General features: G+C 34.8%; 1 protein-coding gene across 1 annotated transcript in view; it reads right to left on the reverse strand.

Annotated features, from left to right (window-relative positions):
- The window catches only part of PEX7 (peroxisomal biogenesis factor 7), an 82050-nt gene that overhangs the window by 19554 nt on the left and 48158 nt on the right, over window positions 1-14338 (reverse strand). Inside the window, exon 9 of the mRNA XM_011356167.2 lies at window positions 3346-3445. Within this exon, the coding sequence (XP_011354469.1) occupies window positions 3346-3445 (100 nt within the window). The remainder of the gene's footprint in view (window positions 1-3345; window positions 3446-14338) is intronic.

The raw sequence follows: 14338 nt of genomic DNA on the forward strand, positions 1-14338 counted from the left end.
AAACAAAAAAAAGCTCATAGATACAGAAAACAGACTGGTGATTGCCAGGGGGTTGAGGGTGGGCAAAACAGGTGAAGGGAGTCAAAAAGTACAAACTTCTAGTTAATAAAATAAATAAGTTATAGAGATGTAATATACAACTTGGTGACTATAGATAATAATATGTATTATAAATACGAAAGCTGCTAATAGAGTAGATCCTCACAAGAAAAAAAAAATTTTGTCATTATGCGGTGACAGATGTTAACTAGACTTATTGTGGTGATCATTTCACAATATATACAAATATCGAATCACTATCTTGTACACATGAAACTAATATAATGTCAATTATACACTAATAAAACAAATGAATTTCTATCATTCTTCTGCTTTTAAATTTCCAATAGCTTTATAATGCTATTACAAAGAAACACAGTAGGGTCTACAAGGCCCTACACAATTTGACCCCTACCTAACTCCTATTACCCTTCTTCTCATTCACTAGGCTCCAGCCACACTGGCCTTCTTTCTGTCTCTTAATCATACCAAACCCATTATCAACTCAAGGAGTTGATATTTGTTTTCTCTTTGAAAAACAATTCTTTCCTTATTTTGGGGTGGCTGGCTCCATATCATTATTGTTTTTCAGCTCAAATTTTGCTTTCCTGGAGAGCCTCCCCGAGACCATTCAAGCAAAAGTACCTCCCCCCCCACCATTCGCTATAAAAGTGCTTCATTTCTGAATAGTATTGACTACTATATGAAATCATCTTGTTTGTTTACTTGTTAATTATTTGATTCCTCCCATAATATGTAAACCCCATGAGAGCAAGAATATAGTCTGTTTTGTTTGATGCTTTTTTCTTAGTACCTAGAACAATGCCCAGCACTTAGTAAGCATCTGACGAATATTTATAACTGATATATTCACATCATATCATAAATAAGTAAATATATATTTTCCCCAAAGTGTCATTTGCTTCCTTCTGTCTTAGCATTTATCACACTACACTGTAATTTCCTGTCCCACACATCTGTAGTATTTAATGACAAAAGGAATCAATGAATGTCAAACAAATATTAATAGAAATAGTAACTATGTAATAATACCTTTAAAAGATTAAAAATACATTAATAAAAGATATATTAAATAATAAAAACTCTTCAATATTTCATTGTATGCCCTATAACACATAGCAAAATTTATATAAAGAAAAACTGACTAACATTTAAGAATAGGGCAAAACAAAATTTGGTTAATCTCTACACTTTTTAAAAATACGACAAGTAAGCAAATATATTTTCTTAAATTCTAATGTTGAATAATATACCATAAATAAGGAAAAAATAATGATTTCTTTCATTCTCAAGTATCCATGCTCCTTCCCATCACAGGGTCTATAACACACTGTTACTTTTGCCTTTTTATGATCTATCTTCCTTCTGTTTCTTCATATAATTAACAGCTAGCCATTTTTCAGATCTCAGACGAGCCACAATTCCTTACGGATTTCTTAAATAGTCAAATATCTATTCTGATTATGAACTCTTGTGAAACAGGTACTTCTCTTTATAGGCTTGTCACAGCTATCTATTTACATTCCTTTGTGAGATTATTTTATGTAACAGTAGACTAAATGCTTTATGAAGGCAGGGCCCATGTTTATTCTCATTCACCACTGTAACCCCACTGCCTAGCACAAGGTCTGACATATGAAAATATCTGTGGCAAGAATAAATGAATGAGAGGGAGCAGTCTTATTTCTAAGGTCCCTCTTGATCCCAAGATTCTGTCCTACTATAAATTAAATCAGTGGAGATTGCCAGCACAGTTGGACTATACATTATGCCGTTGAACTTGCTGCTTATTTAGAGCTCAAAGACTTCTGCCTTTCTACTCCTATTTGCTCTCAATAGCAACTATTTCCTTAGTACAAATGGAATTTGGTCATTCAACTGGAAAGATGGGTGGCAGTCACCAGATTGCAAACAAAATACATGGCCTTGTAATAAAATCTCTTATTACTTAAGGATACATAAAATCTAATTAATAAATCCTCTGAAAACAAAATTGCTTTTAATAAGGTGGTCTAAAAATCATTCGGTACTCGTCAGACCAGGGTGATAAACTGCCATGACTGAGGCAGTCAAGGAGGCATATGTGCTGCCTCCGGCCACGGTCTGGGACTCATAAAATACCGGTTAACAGAATATCTGAGAGGAATATGTTTATTTAGGTCCTTTGTTCGGTATTGTCATGTTTCGACAGGTACAACTTTTTTTTTAACCTGGCATAACAAATAGGAATGATTATTAAAAATCATCTATAATAAATGTATTTCTCAGAAGAGAAACTAGTTCATTTGAAGCACATTGTATTTACATTAAAGATAATGCCATTTCACTCATCAATATTTTAGTTTCTTCCCAGATGCTATTAAGTCATTTTAAACAATTATTCTAATGTTAATGAGACTATTCTAATGTCTAATGAGAATATTTTACTCAAAATCAAGTCTTAAAATCCTAAAATAAAAAAATCCATATGTTCATTTAAATTTAAGAACAGTTATAAAAAAATGGAATTTGCTTTTTGTCTAACTTCTAAAATTTGTCATGAAAGCATAATTTCTTAGTTATATTCTAGAATTTCCACATATTATATTGTTTTGTTGATATTTTAGTGTTTTCACATAGTCTACTATAAAGTGCCCTATCACTCAACATATTCTAGTGTTTCTGACCTGAGTTTCCAAAATAGAAGAGGCTTAAAAAAGAAAAAAACATAAATATTTAAACTCTCAGGTCCATAAGAAAACAAAAAGGAGAAATATAAAGTTTATTAATTAAAGCAGTCTCCATTCTCCTTTATTTTGTTCTCCATCTGAACTCTTTCAATACGGAGTGTGGAGATGAGGGTGACAGTCCTGAGAAGCAAATCACCTGGCCATCATCTCAACTGCTTAGTGGGACAATTGAATCTAGGATCACACACTCTCGATTCCCACCAACCTCTGAGGACAGTCCTTCCCCATTCCTTTCTTCTTGTCGCCCCTCCCATTGGGAGAAGTCTACCCAAAGCCTTCGACATATTAGGCACAATATTTTTTTGAGAAGGTTCCTTTACCTCTCAGAAAAGTCAGTCTTTCAAGAGAAGGGAGGTATGTTGAGTTTCTGAATATCTCTTCTCTAACATTTCAAATGCTCAACTTTTATAGCAAAAGAGATCAGGATGATTAAGTAAATGTACTTTGCTCTTCCCTAAAGGCAACAGTTTTGTTCATAAAAGCAAGAGATGCAACACATAGAGCTATTTGTGAACTGTATGGGTAGAAAAAAACATCAGGAGATCACACCCATTACCTGAGTAGGACTCTGAAGACTTAAATCTAAACCACAAGTGAACTCTGTGTGATGCTCCACTGTTTCAAGAAGAGGGTTAGGCTTTGAAAAGTTCCAGAATCTGTAAATATAAACAAAAAGAAATAATTTAAGTGGTAAAATTACCAAAAAATTTATCTAAGAAAAGACAGATATTTAACATAGCAAGGATTTTATCAAAATAGGTTCAACCTATTCATAAATGCAGAGCCCCACTACTGATCTTCATTTAAAAATCTAATAAAAAAGTACTCCATTCTATTATATTAAAAAATTAATCAATCTACCCTTGTAAAAGATTATTATATTCCTATTAGTATATTTTGTAGGATGGAAGCTTAACAAGCTTTAGTTATTTTTTTTTTATATTGCACAAGGACATTTGAAATGAGACATACTAGGCTTTTGCAGCAATTTCTAAAAGCATTCATGGCTGTAAAATACAGATATTGGAATACATGAACTCTAACATTTTGTGATTTTAAATACTACTTCATTTCTCAATGACTGACATGAAAAGATCTTAGGTTTAATTTACATTTCAACAGCAATTCAAAGTCTTTAAAACGAATCTCTTCTCCCTTATGAAAATCTCTATAATTCTGAAACTATCTTTTTTTTCTGAGGCACAGCCTTTCTTATAGATTCCACATCAATATAATTTCTAGAGTCAAGAAAAACTGAAATGTGTTTTCCTTGGCCAATATTATGTATTCTACTTATCCTCTATGGGAGGGTAATATTTACCATAACATCTGATTTCTACTGTACAGAGAAGAATTTGACCCTATTTTCAATATACAAAATAGTACTTCATTTCTAAAGCTTTATACACTCATCATCTTTCTTATTTGACTCAAAACAACCATAAAAATGGCACATTCAGAATCACAAGAGTCATATTCCAATTCAGCCTTCCTAATGATGTACAACATAACATGGAACACACTGAAGGTTTAGCAGATCTCTTTGAAAGAGAGTAAATACACAAAACCAACAGTCAGTTTGTTTAACCTGGTGGTATTATTTTCCTAATAAAAACGGAGTTGGTCTTATTAAGTTTGACAAAGGATTGTTGCTATGGATAATCCACTCTGTGGTACCAGAGAAACAATGAATAAATAGCTCATTTTACCTGATTACTGAACTCTAGAAAATATTTAGTGAGAGTGATTATATTTTTGAAAATCTGCCTGTTCAAATGAGGGAACTAGCTGAAATCTGCAGAAATCATACTAGTGGTCTCCGTTATCTTTGCATATTTGTTCCTCTGGGTCTAGAGATAGTGAATTGTACTGGAATATAATTTTCTAGATCTTGATAATTTTTACATAAGCAAAAGTAAATATGTAATTGTGTAATTTCGTATCTAAAACATGGTTATTCACTGATTTGCAATATCTGAAATAAGCAAATGATTCTATATATACCCACTATGTTTCAAAAAATATTCAGAATGGTTTTAAAAATATGTCATGAACACAGCAAAAAAAAAGAAAAAAAAAGAATTAAAAGAAAAGTATGGGTTGGAGAGTAAATTCAAATCTGCAATATTTATAAACAAAATTATAGTCCACGATGTTGTATACACTTTACAAGGGAGCATATCTCAAGATGCTAAGCTTTTCAGCAGCCAAAGAAAAAAGGGAGACACGATCAGGCCCTGCATTCATAGTGTCTACAACCAAAATGCTCTTGGAAATCTCAGAAGGAAATTCACCCTTGGGAGTTAATGGAGAAGAAACCCTATGATTACGTAATGAAGAACATCCTGAACATCTCTTACTGAAATAGAGATGCTGTTTCATGGGCTGCTACCCATGAGTCAACGGCATCAGCCCAAAGAGCAGCTTGGTGGAATCATTCCACGGGAAGGTCAATTTAATCCAGGTATGCAGCTCTCTGACTTCCTTTGGGATTTAGATTTTATTTCGGTAGAATGGACAGGCTAAATACTCTTTAGACAAACCATAAAAATCGGTTTCTTTCAGAACGTTTTAAGGATGATAAAAACCAACAAGACATATGTTTATACTTGTCTAACGAGTTCCTGGAATGCAGTTTTTGTTGTTATTTTGAGCCAGTTAATGATAAGGCTGCACTAAGGACAAGATAGGTAGGCCTTATGAAAATCAGGATGCTTAATAAGGGCACATGTGTGAAACCATCCAACTCGTTGAAAGTGTGATAAGGGGAAGTCACATGGGCAGGAGGGCTAAGAGTCTATTCAAAAAGTCAATTTGAATTTGCTCTAATACATAACTTAATGTCAGTCAAGGCCCCACACAGTTCCGCACCAGAGTCACGCCCACCATAATTTTAACCTGGGAAAAACAATCAAGCACTACTTGCACTCTGCAAAAAATTCATCAAACAAAATACATGCTAAAACTCTAAGGATACTATTTGATGATGGGAGGATTACTCTAGTGAATGACATAAAAGGACTATTAGCTATTATACAATTTCGGATCTCTGAAAGAAATTCTGTAATACACAAAATGTATATTATGGTGCAAAAAATTATCAGGTTCGTTTCCAGCAGAATGACTGACAATATACCCAGATCAACATTCTTACTGAAAACAACTAGAATTGCTAGATTTATCATATTTTAATATGAAAACAAACCACCACCACAAATCTTTATGAAAGCATCAGTGAGGAACACGGAGGTAAAAAAAAGTCTGAAACCCAGAAAAGTAAATGCAACAAAGAAGCCAGCTTTTGCCTGAGAAGATCTGCTAAATCACGAGAATCTACACTTCAACTTTCCTAACTTCAAGGGGATTGAGAACGGTAAAATTTTAAAAAATTAATATTAATATAATTTTACAAGTTTTCAGTAAACTAAAGTACCTTATCAAAAAATCGAATATAGTAAATTGCACAAGGTAAATAGGTTAGGAAACCAAAAGATAATTAATGTGTCTATAATTATCATTTGTTTTTAATTGCTAATGGATTTTTTAATAACAAAAGAAATATATACATTTCTTTCCTCATTTTGATTCTTTAATGGCAACCATGGTTCACAGTTTGATGTGTATAGTTCCAGATTTTTCTATGTATCTCTAATCGTTCCTCCATTGTAAGGGGGAAGTGAAAGGAGGAAAGTTAGCATTTTACCAGGTTTTCTCACATTTGCGATTAAGGGAATAGGTAAGATCTCTCTTTGTAATTTTCTTCTGGATGCAAGGGTCCCATAAGTTCTACATAACTGAGGGCCTTTGTGCACTTATCACACAAGTAAAAGGAGCTCCTTTTTATTGTGAGAAGTCAGGCTACATACATCATTAAGTGGTCAAATAAGGCACATTATTTTTAAGTGAAATGGATTTTTGGTCCAGCATATATACTACTTGGTGCCTTTTTGTCTCTTTGCTGATGAAATCACTATTTAAGCTCTCTCATGGGAAGGAAATATACTGGACAGACCTCCAATGATTAAAAATATTATAGAACTGTAGAAACATTTTTCATTTAAATTGGAGATGGAGAGAGAGAAAAATTTATCATAGTACAATGTCTTGGCTTTCTGCCTTCTGATTCCATAGTTCCTTAACAAAGCAAGTATGTAGCACTGTGTCAAATAAAATATCTAAACTATTTCAAAAATTAAGTTGAAATTACTTTTTACTTTACTAAAATGTAATTTGAAATCTCCATACTAATAAAATTTAGCCAACAGATGAATTCAGTAGAAGGTTTAAAATACTTTTCTAGGTCCTTTTCCTTTTCTGTTCTCAACTCAGGGGTTAGGCAGCAAATCTTCGTGAGTCTTTCCTAACTATAAGAAGACGGGAGAGTTGTGGCTACTTTTCAATGCCTTACGTGTACATTAGTTTCAGTTGTGATTTTAAAATTTTAAGCAAATTGTACCATTATAATTCCCTCTGTCTGTACTGCTTTAGTGTGGCATTCTCTAGAGAAGAGCAAAAAATGTCACAAGGATTTTTTTTCTCTTCATTTAATTACTTATTCATTCAACAATTTATTAGTCTTAGTATGTGCCAGGTATTGTGCTAAGCACCAGAAGCAAAAGAGACATGGCCACAGCCCTCCAGGAGCTCCTAGTTTGGTGGGATAAACTGACATTAAAAACAACAACAACAACAACAACAACAACAAAACAGAAAAACACAAATGTAATTACAATTGACAAGTACTCCAGAAGACAACACAGGATGATGAGAGAATGATGTCCTGAGTAAGAGACACTGAGCTGAAATCTGAAGGTTGAGGAGTTAGCCAGGTGGAGCACAAAGACAACTGCTTGCCCCTTGTCAGCAATGAGCCTGATGGCGTGTGACTGAGAAGGCCCCCGAGACCGGGGCAGGGAAAGGGCAAGAGGGTTACACAGGGCAAGTGGGACTGGATCACACAGCTCTGGTAGAATATGTGAAGAACTTGGGATTTTTCTCTTAAGTGTAAAAATAAACACAAACTAGATACATAACACACACACACACACACACACACACACACACACACACACACTCACACGCTGAGGAGTTTTAAGCAGGAGGTTTATATACTCAGCTTTGCTTTCTTTAAAAATATTTTAAATAAAAGTTTTCATTTTAGAATAGTTTCAAATTTATAGAAAAATTGTGAAGACAGTACAGGGAGTTCCCTATGTATTATGATCAGCTTTGCTCTTTAGAGGTATCGCTGGGCTACTCTGAGAAGAATGGATTTGAGAGATCAAGAGTGGATGTGGGGATCCTAGTGGTCTAAAAAGAGATGACAGAAGTTGGATAAGGTGATAGCAGTGAGAAAAGATGGACTGTAGATATATTTAGGCAGAAAAACTAATAGGACAGAAGAAATCAAGAATGATTCCCATGTTGTTGGCTGCTGACATAGTTAACAATATTTATTTACAGATCTATTTTCCTCTAAAAGCCACTAAGTTCCTTGAATTCAGGGACATTTTCCTATTCTTCTTAGTATCTCTTGCGTGTATATAAGTGTCTGACATATGGACCCTCCAAGAATATTTCATGAATGAATAATTGGACAAAAAATAAATTAAATAAGTATATTAAGGACAAGATAATCAAATAACAAAGGCCAACCCTACCAATAAGGTAACTTAATCACCTTGAGACATGGTTCCCAAATGATGGACCAAGGCTTATTATATCAGACATTCAGAAAGTACACATTACTTGGGTTTGCTGAGAACTTTCCTCCTAAAAATTCCTACTGAGTATACCTGTACAAAATCCAGAAATCCCTTCCCAAGAAATGTTGATGTTCAACCAGGTAGGCTAGAGAATCACCAACTAAAGCAGTGTTTCTCAAAAGGAATTAAGCAATCCATGGTGGCATAGCTAATAAATGGCAGCCCTAAAGCACAGACTCCACTGGCATCATGTCCAGTACTTTTTCTACTGAAAGGTGTTGCCATTCACTTTTTCTCTAGGTCTGTGCCAAGGAACCTGGAAAATAGGTGGGCAGGATCTGGAATTCTTCAGGAAGTGTCAATTATCATCCTGAAAGTTCAAATGGACCTGGACCAAGTTAGGCTTCCCCCACACTCCTCAGACTACACAGAAGATTCCATAAGCCGAAGCCCATGCCAAGACTCCTTTAGTCTGTCAACTTACATTCAAAACTAAGACCCTAAGGAAATTATGAATTAGACAGCAGTGATGCAAGGAGTTCATAAATTTTCCTTTCTCTCTTTTAATATTTTTTATAGGCACTTACTGCATTCACATCTGCCCTGCTGTCTCCTCCTAACTCAGCTATCACTCAGCTGATCAGCGATTTTTGTAACCTCAGAGATCCCCATCCTTTTAAAGTAAATCCCCCTAAGTAGAACACATGGAACCATGAGCTTATTATTTTATCATCTGTATCATTTTTGGAGGGGACTAAAAAAATATAAATTGTAGCAAGCAAAATTTTACAAATTTTATAAAGAGCTAAATTTTCATTCATTAACTCAAAAATGTTTAAGTGCTAATGCTCATTTATTTGCATGACTGGGTTGGAGAGGTTTCGTTTTGGAACTGGTAACAGCGAAAATAAAGTTTAAAACAGAAAAACATGAATTGCCTGCTAAATGAAAAATGTATGATTAAGCTTGAAGAATTACTATTTCCAAAGATGACTTTTAGAACCTCAATTGCAAATATCGGAAACCATACCATACTTACAAACTTTCAAGGTTAAGTATAAAATTCTAGACTTAAGCTTCTTTGTCAAAATTAATTATTTATAATATTTCAATTAAAACTTTAATTAGGTCTGTATTTTAGAGGGGCTGACTCCACTTCATCACAATAAACAAAGTACAGGAACCACATACCACAAAGCCTAGCTAGAGTACTTTGACAAATTAAAGAAAACCATTAGCTGATGGAAAGCTTGTTCTGGGAGTATTTATGGCTGCAACCCACAGGGATGTGGGATGACTTTATGGAAAATGCCACATCCCAACAAAAAGAGATAAAGGAAAAAAAGAAAAACTCCCACAGAGTTTGTTTACTGCTTACTGGCACAAAATGAAGAACCATAAAATAATTTTGCAATGAAGTTTCAAGCAAATAACTGCCTAGAAAATAAACAAAATGGTAAGAACTATCTACTCTTGAAATAATATCATTATCTCAAGGATAACAATAGTCTACGTATATCTGAACTGTAACTGGCACCAAAATGTGGCTACACAGAGCAAAAGATCATTTCACAGAAGTACAGACAATAACGGGATCAGATGAGGTTGCACGAGAACTTCATTCCACACTTAAATATTGAAGAATGCCTCCTGCCTGAGTTTTGGTCTTTTATTAGCTATATCACCGTGAATACTCACTGTCCTCATCTCTGCAGCTGAGCGTTTATGAATAAACCCACTTGTGTGGTTTGGTTGTGGAGTGTCTGCACAGCTTACAAGGATCTCCTTTTTTTTAAACAACTTTTCCTCACAGAAGGATGGATACAGTGATGGGGGTGCCCAAAGACAGACACTGACAACGGTGGAGAAACAAAAAGAGACACAGAGCAAACTAAATAATTTTACTTTCTAGTAAAGCTTAGGGAGAAAAAAAAGAAGAAAAAAATCAATCTGCAGAAAGAGGAGGAATGATGAAACAGGCACTATCACACAGCTCTGGTAGAATATGTGAAGAGCTTGGGATTTTTCTCTTAAGTGTAAAAATAAACACAAACCAGATACATAACACACACACACACACACACACACACACACACACACTCACACGCTGAGGAGTTTTAAGCAGGAGGTTTATATACTCAGCTTTGCTTTCTTTAAAAATATTTTAAATAAAAGTTTTCATTTTAGAATAGTTTCAAATTTATAGAAAAATTGTGAAGACAGTACAGGGAGTTCCCTATGTATTATGATCAGCTTTGCTCTTTAGAGGTATCGCTGGGCTACTCTGAGAAGAATGGATTTGAGGGATCGAGAGTGGATGTGGGGATCCTAGTGGTCTAAAAAGAGATGACAGAAGTTGGATAAGGTGATAGCAGTGAGAAAAGATGGACTGTAGATATATTTAGGCAGAAAAACTAATAGGACAGAAGAAATCAAGAATGATTCCCATGTTGTTGGCTGCTGACATAGTTAACAATATTTATTTACAGATCTATTTTCCTCTAAAAGCCACTAAGTTCCTTGAATTCAGGGACATTTTCCTATTCTTCTTAGTATCTCTTGCGTGTATATAAGTGTCTGACATATGGACCCTCCAAGAATATTTCATGAATGAATAATTGGACAAAAAATAAATTAAATAAGTATATTAAGGACAAGATAATCAAATAACAAAGGCCAACCCTACCAATAAGGTAACTTAATCACCTTGAGACATGGTTCCCAAATGATGGACCAAGGCTTATTATATCAGACATTCAGAAAGTACACATTACTTGGGTTTGCTGAGAACTTTCCTCCTAAAAATTCCTACTGAGTATACCTGTACAAAATCCAGAAATCCCTTCCCAAGAAATGTTGATGTTCAACCAGGTAGGCTAGAGAATCACCAACTAAAGCAGTGTTTCTCAAAAGGAATTAAGCAATCCATGGTGGCATAGCTAATAAATGGCAGCCCTAAAGCACAGACTCCACTGGCATCATGTCCAGTACTTTTTCTACTGAAAGGTGTTGCCATTCACTTTTTCTCTAGGTCTGTGCCAAGGAACCTGGAAAATAGGTGGGCAGGATCTGGAATTCTTCAGGAAGTGTCAATTATCATCCTGAAAGTTCAAATGGACCTGGACCAAGTTAGGCTTCCCCCACACTCCTCAGACTACACAGAAGATTCCATAAGCCGAAGCCCATGCCAAGACTCCTTTAGTCTGTCAACTTACATTCAAAACTAAGACCCTAAGGAAATTATGAATTAGACAGCAGTGATGCAAGGAGTTCATAAATTTTCCTTTCTCTCTTTTAATATTTTTTATAGGCACTTACTGCATTCACATCTGCCCTGCTGTCTCCTCCTAACTCAGCTATCACTCAGCTGATCAGCGATTTTTGTAACCTCAGAGATCCCCATCCTTTTAAAGTAAATCCCCCTAAGTAGAACACATGGAACCATGAGCTTATTATTTTATCATCTGTATCATTTTTGGAGGGGACTAAAAAAATATAAATTGTAGCAAGCAAAATTTTACAAATTTTATAAAGAGCTAAATTTTCATTCATTAACTCAAAAATGTTTAAGTGCTAATGCTCATTTATTTGCATGACTGGGTTGGAGAGGTTTCGTTTTGGAACTGGTAACAGCGAAAATAAAGTTTAAAACAGAAAAACACGAATTGCCTGCTAAATGAAAAATGTATGATTAAGCTTGAAGAATTACTATTTCCAAAGATGACTTTTAGAACCTCAATTGCAAATATCGGAAACCATACCATACTTACAAACTTTCAAGGTTAAGTATAAAATTCTAGACTTAAGCTTCTCTGTCAAAATTAATTATTTATAATATTTCAATTAAAACTTTAATTAGGTCTGTATTTTAGAGGGGCTGACTCCACTTCATCACAATAAACAAAGTACAGGAACCACATACCATGAAGCCTAGCTAGAGTACTTTGACAAATTAAAGAAAACCATTAGCTGATGGAAAGCTTGTTCTGGGAGTATTTATGGCTGCAACCCACAGGGATGTGGGATGACTTTATGGAAAATGCCACATCCCAACAAAAAGAGATAAAGGAAAAAAAGAAAAACTCCCACAGAGTTTGTTTACTGCTTACTGGCACAAAATGAAGAACCATAAAATAATTTTGCAATGAAGTTTCAAGCAAATAACTGCCTAGAAAATAAACAAAATGGTAAGAACTATCTACTCTTGAAATAATATCATTATCTCAAGGATAACATTAGTCTACGTATATCTGAACTGTAACTGGCACCAAAATGTGGCTACACAGAGCAAAAGATCATTTCACAGAAGTACAGACAATAACGGGATCAGACGAGGTTGCACGAGAACTTCATTCCACACTTAAATATTGAAGAATGCCTCCTGCCTGAGTTTTGGTCTTTTATTAGCTATATCACCGTGAATACTCACTGTCCTCATCTCTGCAGCTGAGCGTTTATGAATAAACCCACTTGTGTGGTTTGGTTGTGGAGTGTCTGCACAGCTTACAAGGATCTCCTTTTTTTTAAACAACTTTTCCTCACAGAAGGATGGATACAGTGATGGGGGTGCCCAAAGACAGACACTGACAATGGTGGAGAAACAAAAAGAGACACAGAGCAGACTAAATAATTTTATCTCCTTTCTAGTAAAGCTTAGGGAGAAAAAAAAGAAGAAAAAAATCAATCTGCAGAAAGAGGAGGAATGATGAAACAGGCACTTAAAGCAGTTTTGTTCAGTACCCACCTCAGGCCCTGGGCACTTCTGCCCGGGGGTTCTGAGGGAGCCCACATGCTGAGAAACATCCCCTCTTTTTTATTTAAGCTAGCTCAAGATGGTTTTGGTTTCACACACGAGTGTGCACACATGTGCATGCACACACATGCCCTAAAAGATATAGCGCTGCATTTAAAGATGAAAATAGAATAATTATTATTGTTTTTATTCTCTGTATGGTTCACTCTATTAAGTGAAACCTCTAAGAATTCAGTATTAGAATGTTTATTTAGTGTTGCCACATTCTAGATTGGGGTTTCAGCACAGACCTCAAGGGTGAATTATTTATCTCTGAGTTCTTAGTGGACAAAATAAACTACTAACAACTGGCGGGTAATATCCAGTTGATCTAAATAAATAGGCTTACTATGTATGCAAATAACTAAGAGAGGGAAACACTGAGGTTCTGCTCAATTGCCTTCCTGTTTAAAACTATAATTGCACAGATTTGCGTCCACTAATTCTACAAGGCTTATGACAAAGAACATCAACTTCCTGCTTCAACCCCTCAATCTTTCACCTAGAAGGCAATCAATTTAAATTCTTTTAGCTGTTCCTTCTGATTTTTTACTCCACATTTCTAAATAATATGCTCAGAGAATTCACTGATTATTTTCATTTTCAGATATTATCTTTTGACTTCCGACTATGGAAGATGATGCAATATCTACATTAAAAAATATACACAACGAAATCCACACAGTTGCCTTATTGAAACTGCACAACAGAATTTTTAAAACATTATAATGCAAATCAACTGACAAACTCCATAAATTTTCTTTTGGAACTAATCAGCACAATTCAAAGTTCAAAGCGGTGACTTATACTCCATTAACCTAAGGCTTAACATTCCTCACTCCTTTTAGATCTATTTCTTCATGTGCTTCCATTAGGTTTGAATTAGGCATGGATTTGGTTTGATTCTTAAAGAAAACTGTTAGCAATAATTCTGAAAATGTTCTGTACTTATAAATCAAAGTACAGAAAATCAAGTCTTACAAGTTTCTTTCTAATTTATGTATGCTGTTTCATTTTTAAGAAATTATCTTCATTTTTCACCTGGTATTTAA

Source organism: Pteropus vampyrus, unplaced genomic scaffold, assembly GCF_000151845.1.
Source record: "Pteropus vampyrus isolate Shadow unplaced genomic scaffold, Pvam_2.0 Scaffold24, whole genome shotgun sequence".
In the NCBI taxonomy this organism is placed as follows: domain Eukaryota; kingdom Metazoa; phylum Chordata; class Mammalia; order Chiroptera; family Pteropodidae; genus Pteropus; species Pteropus vampyrus.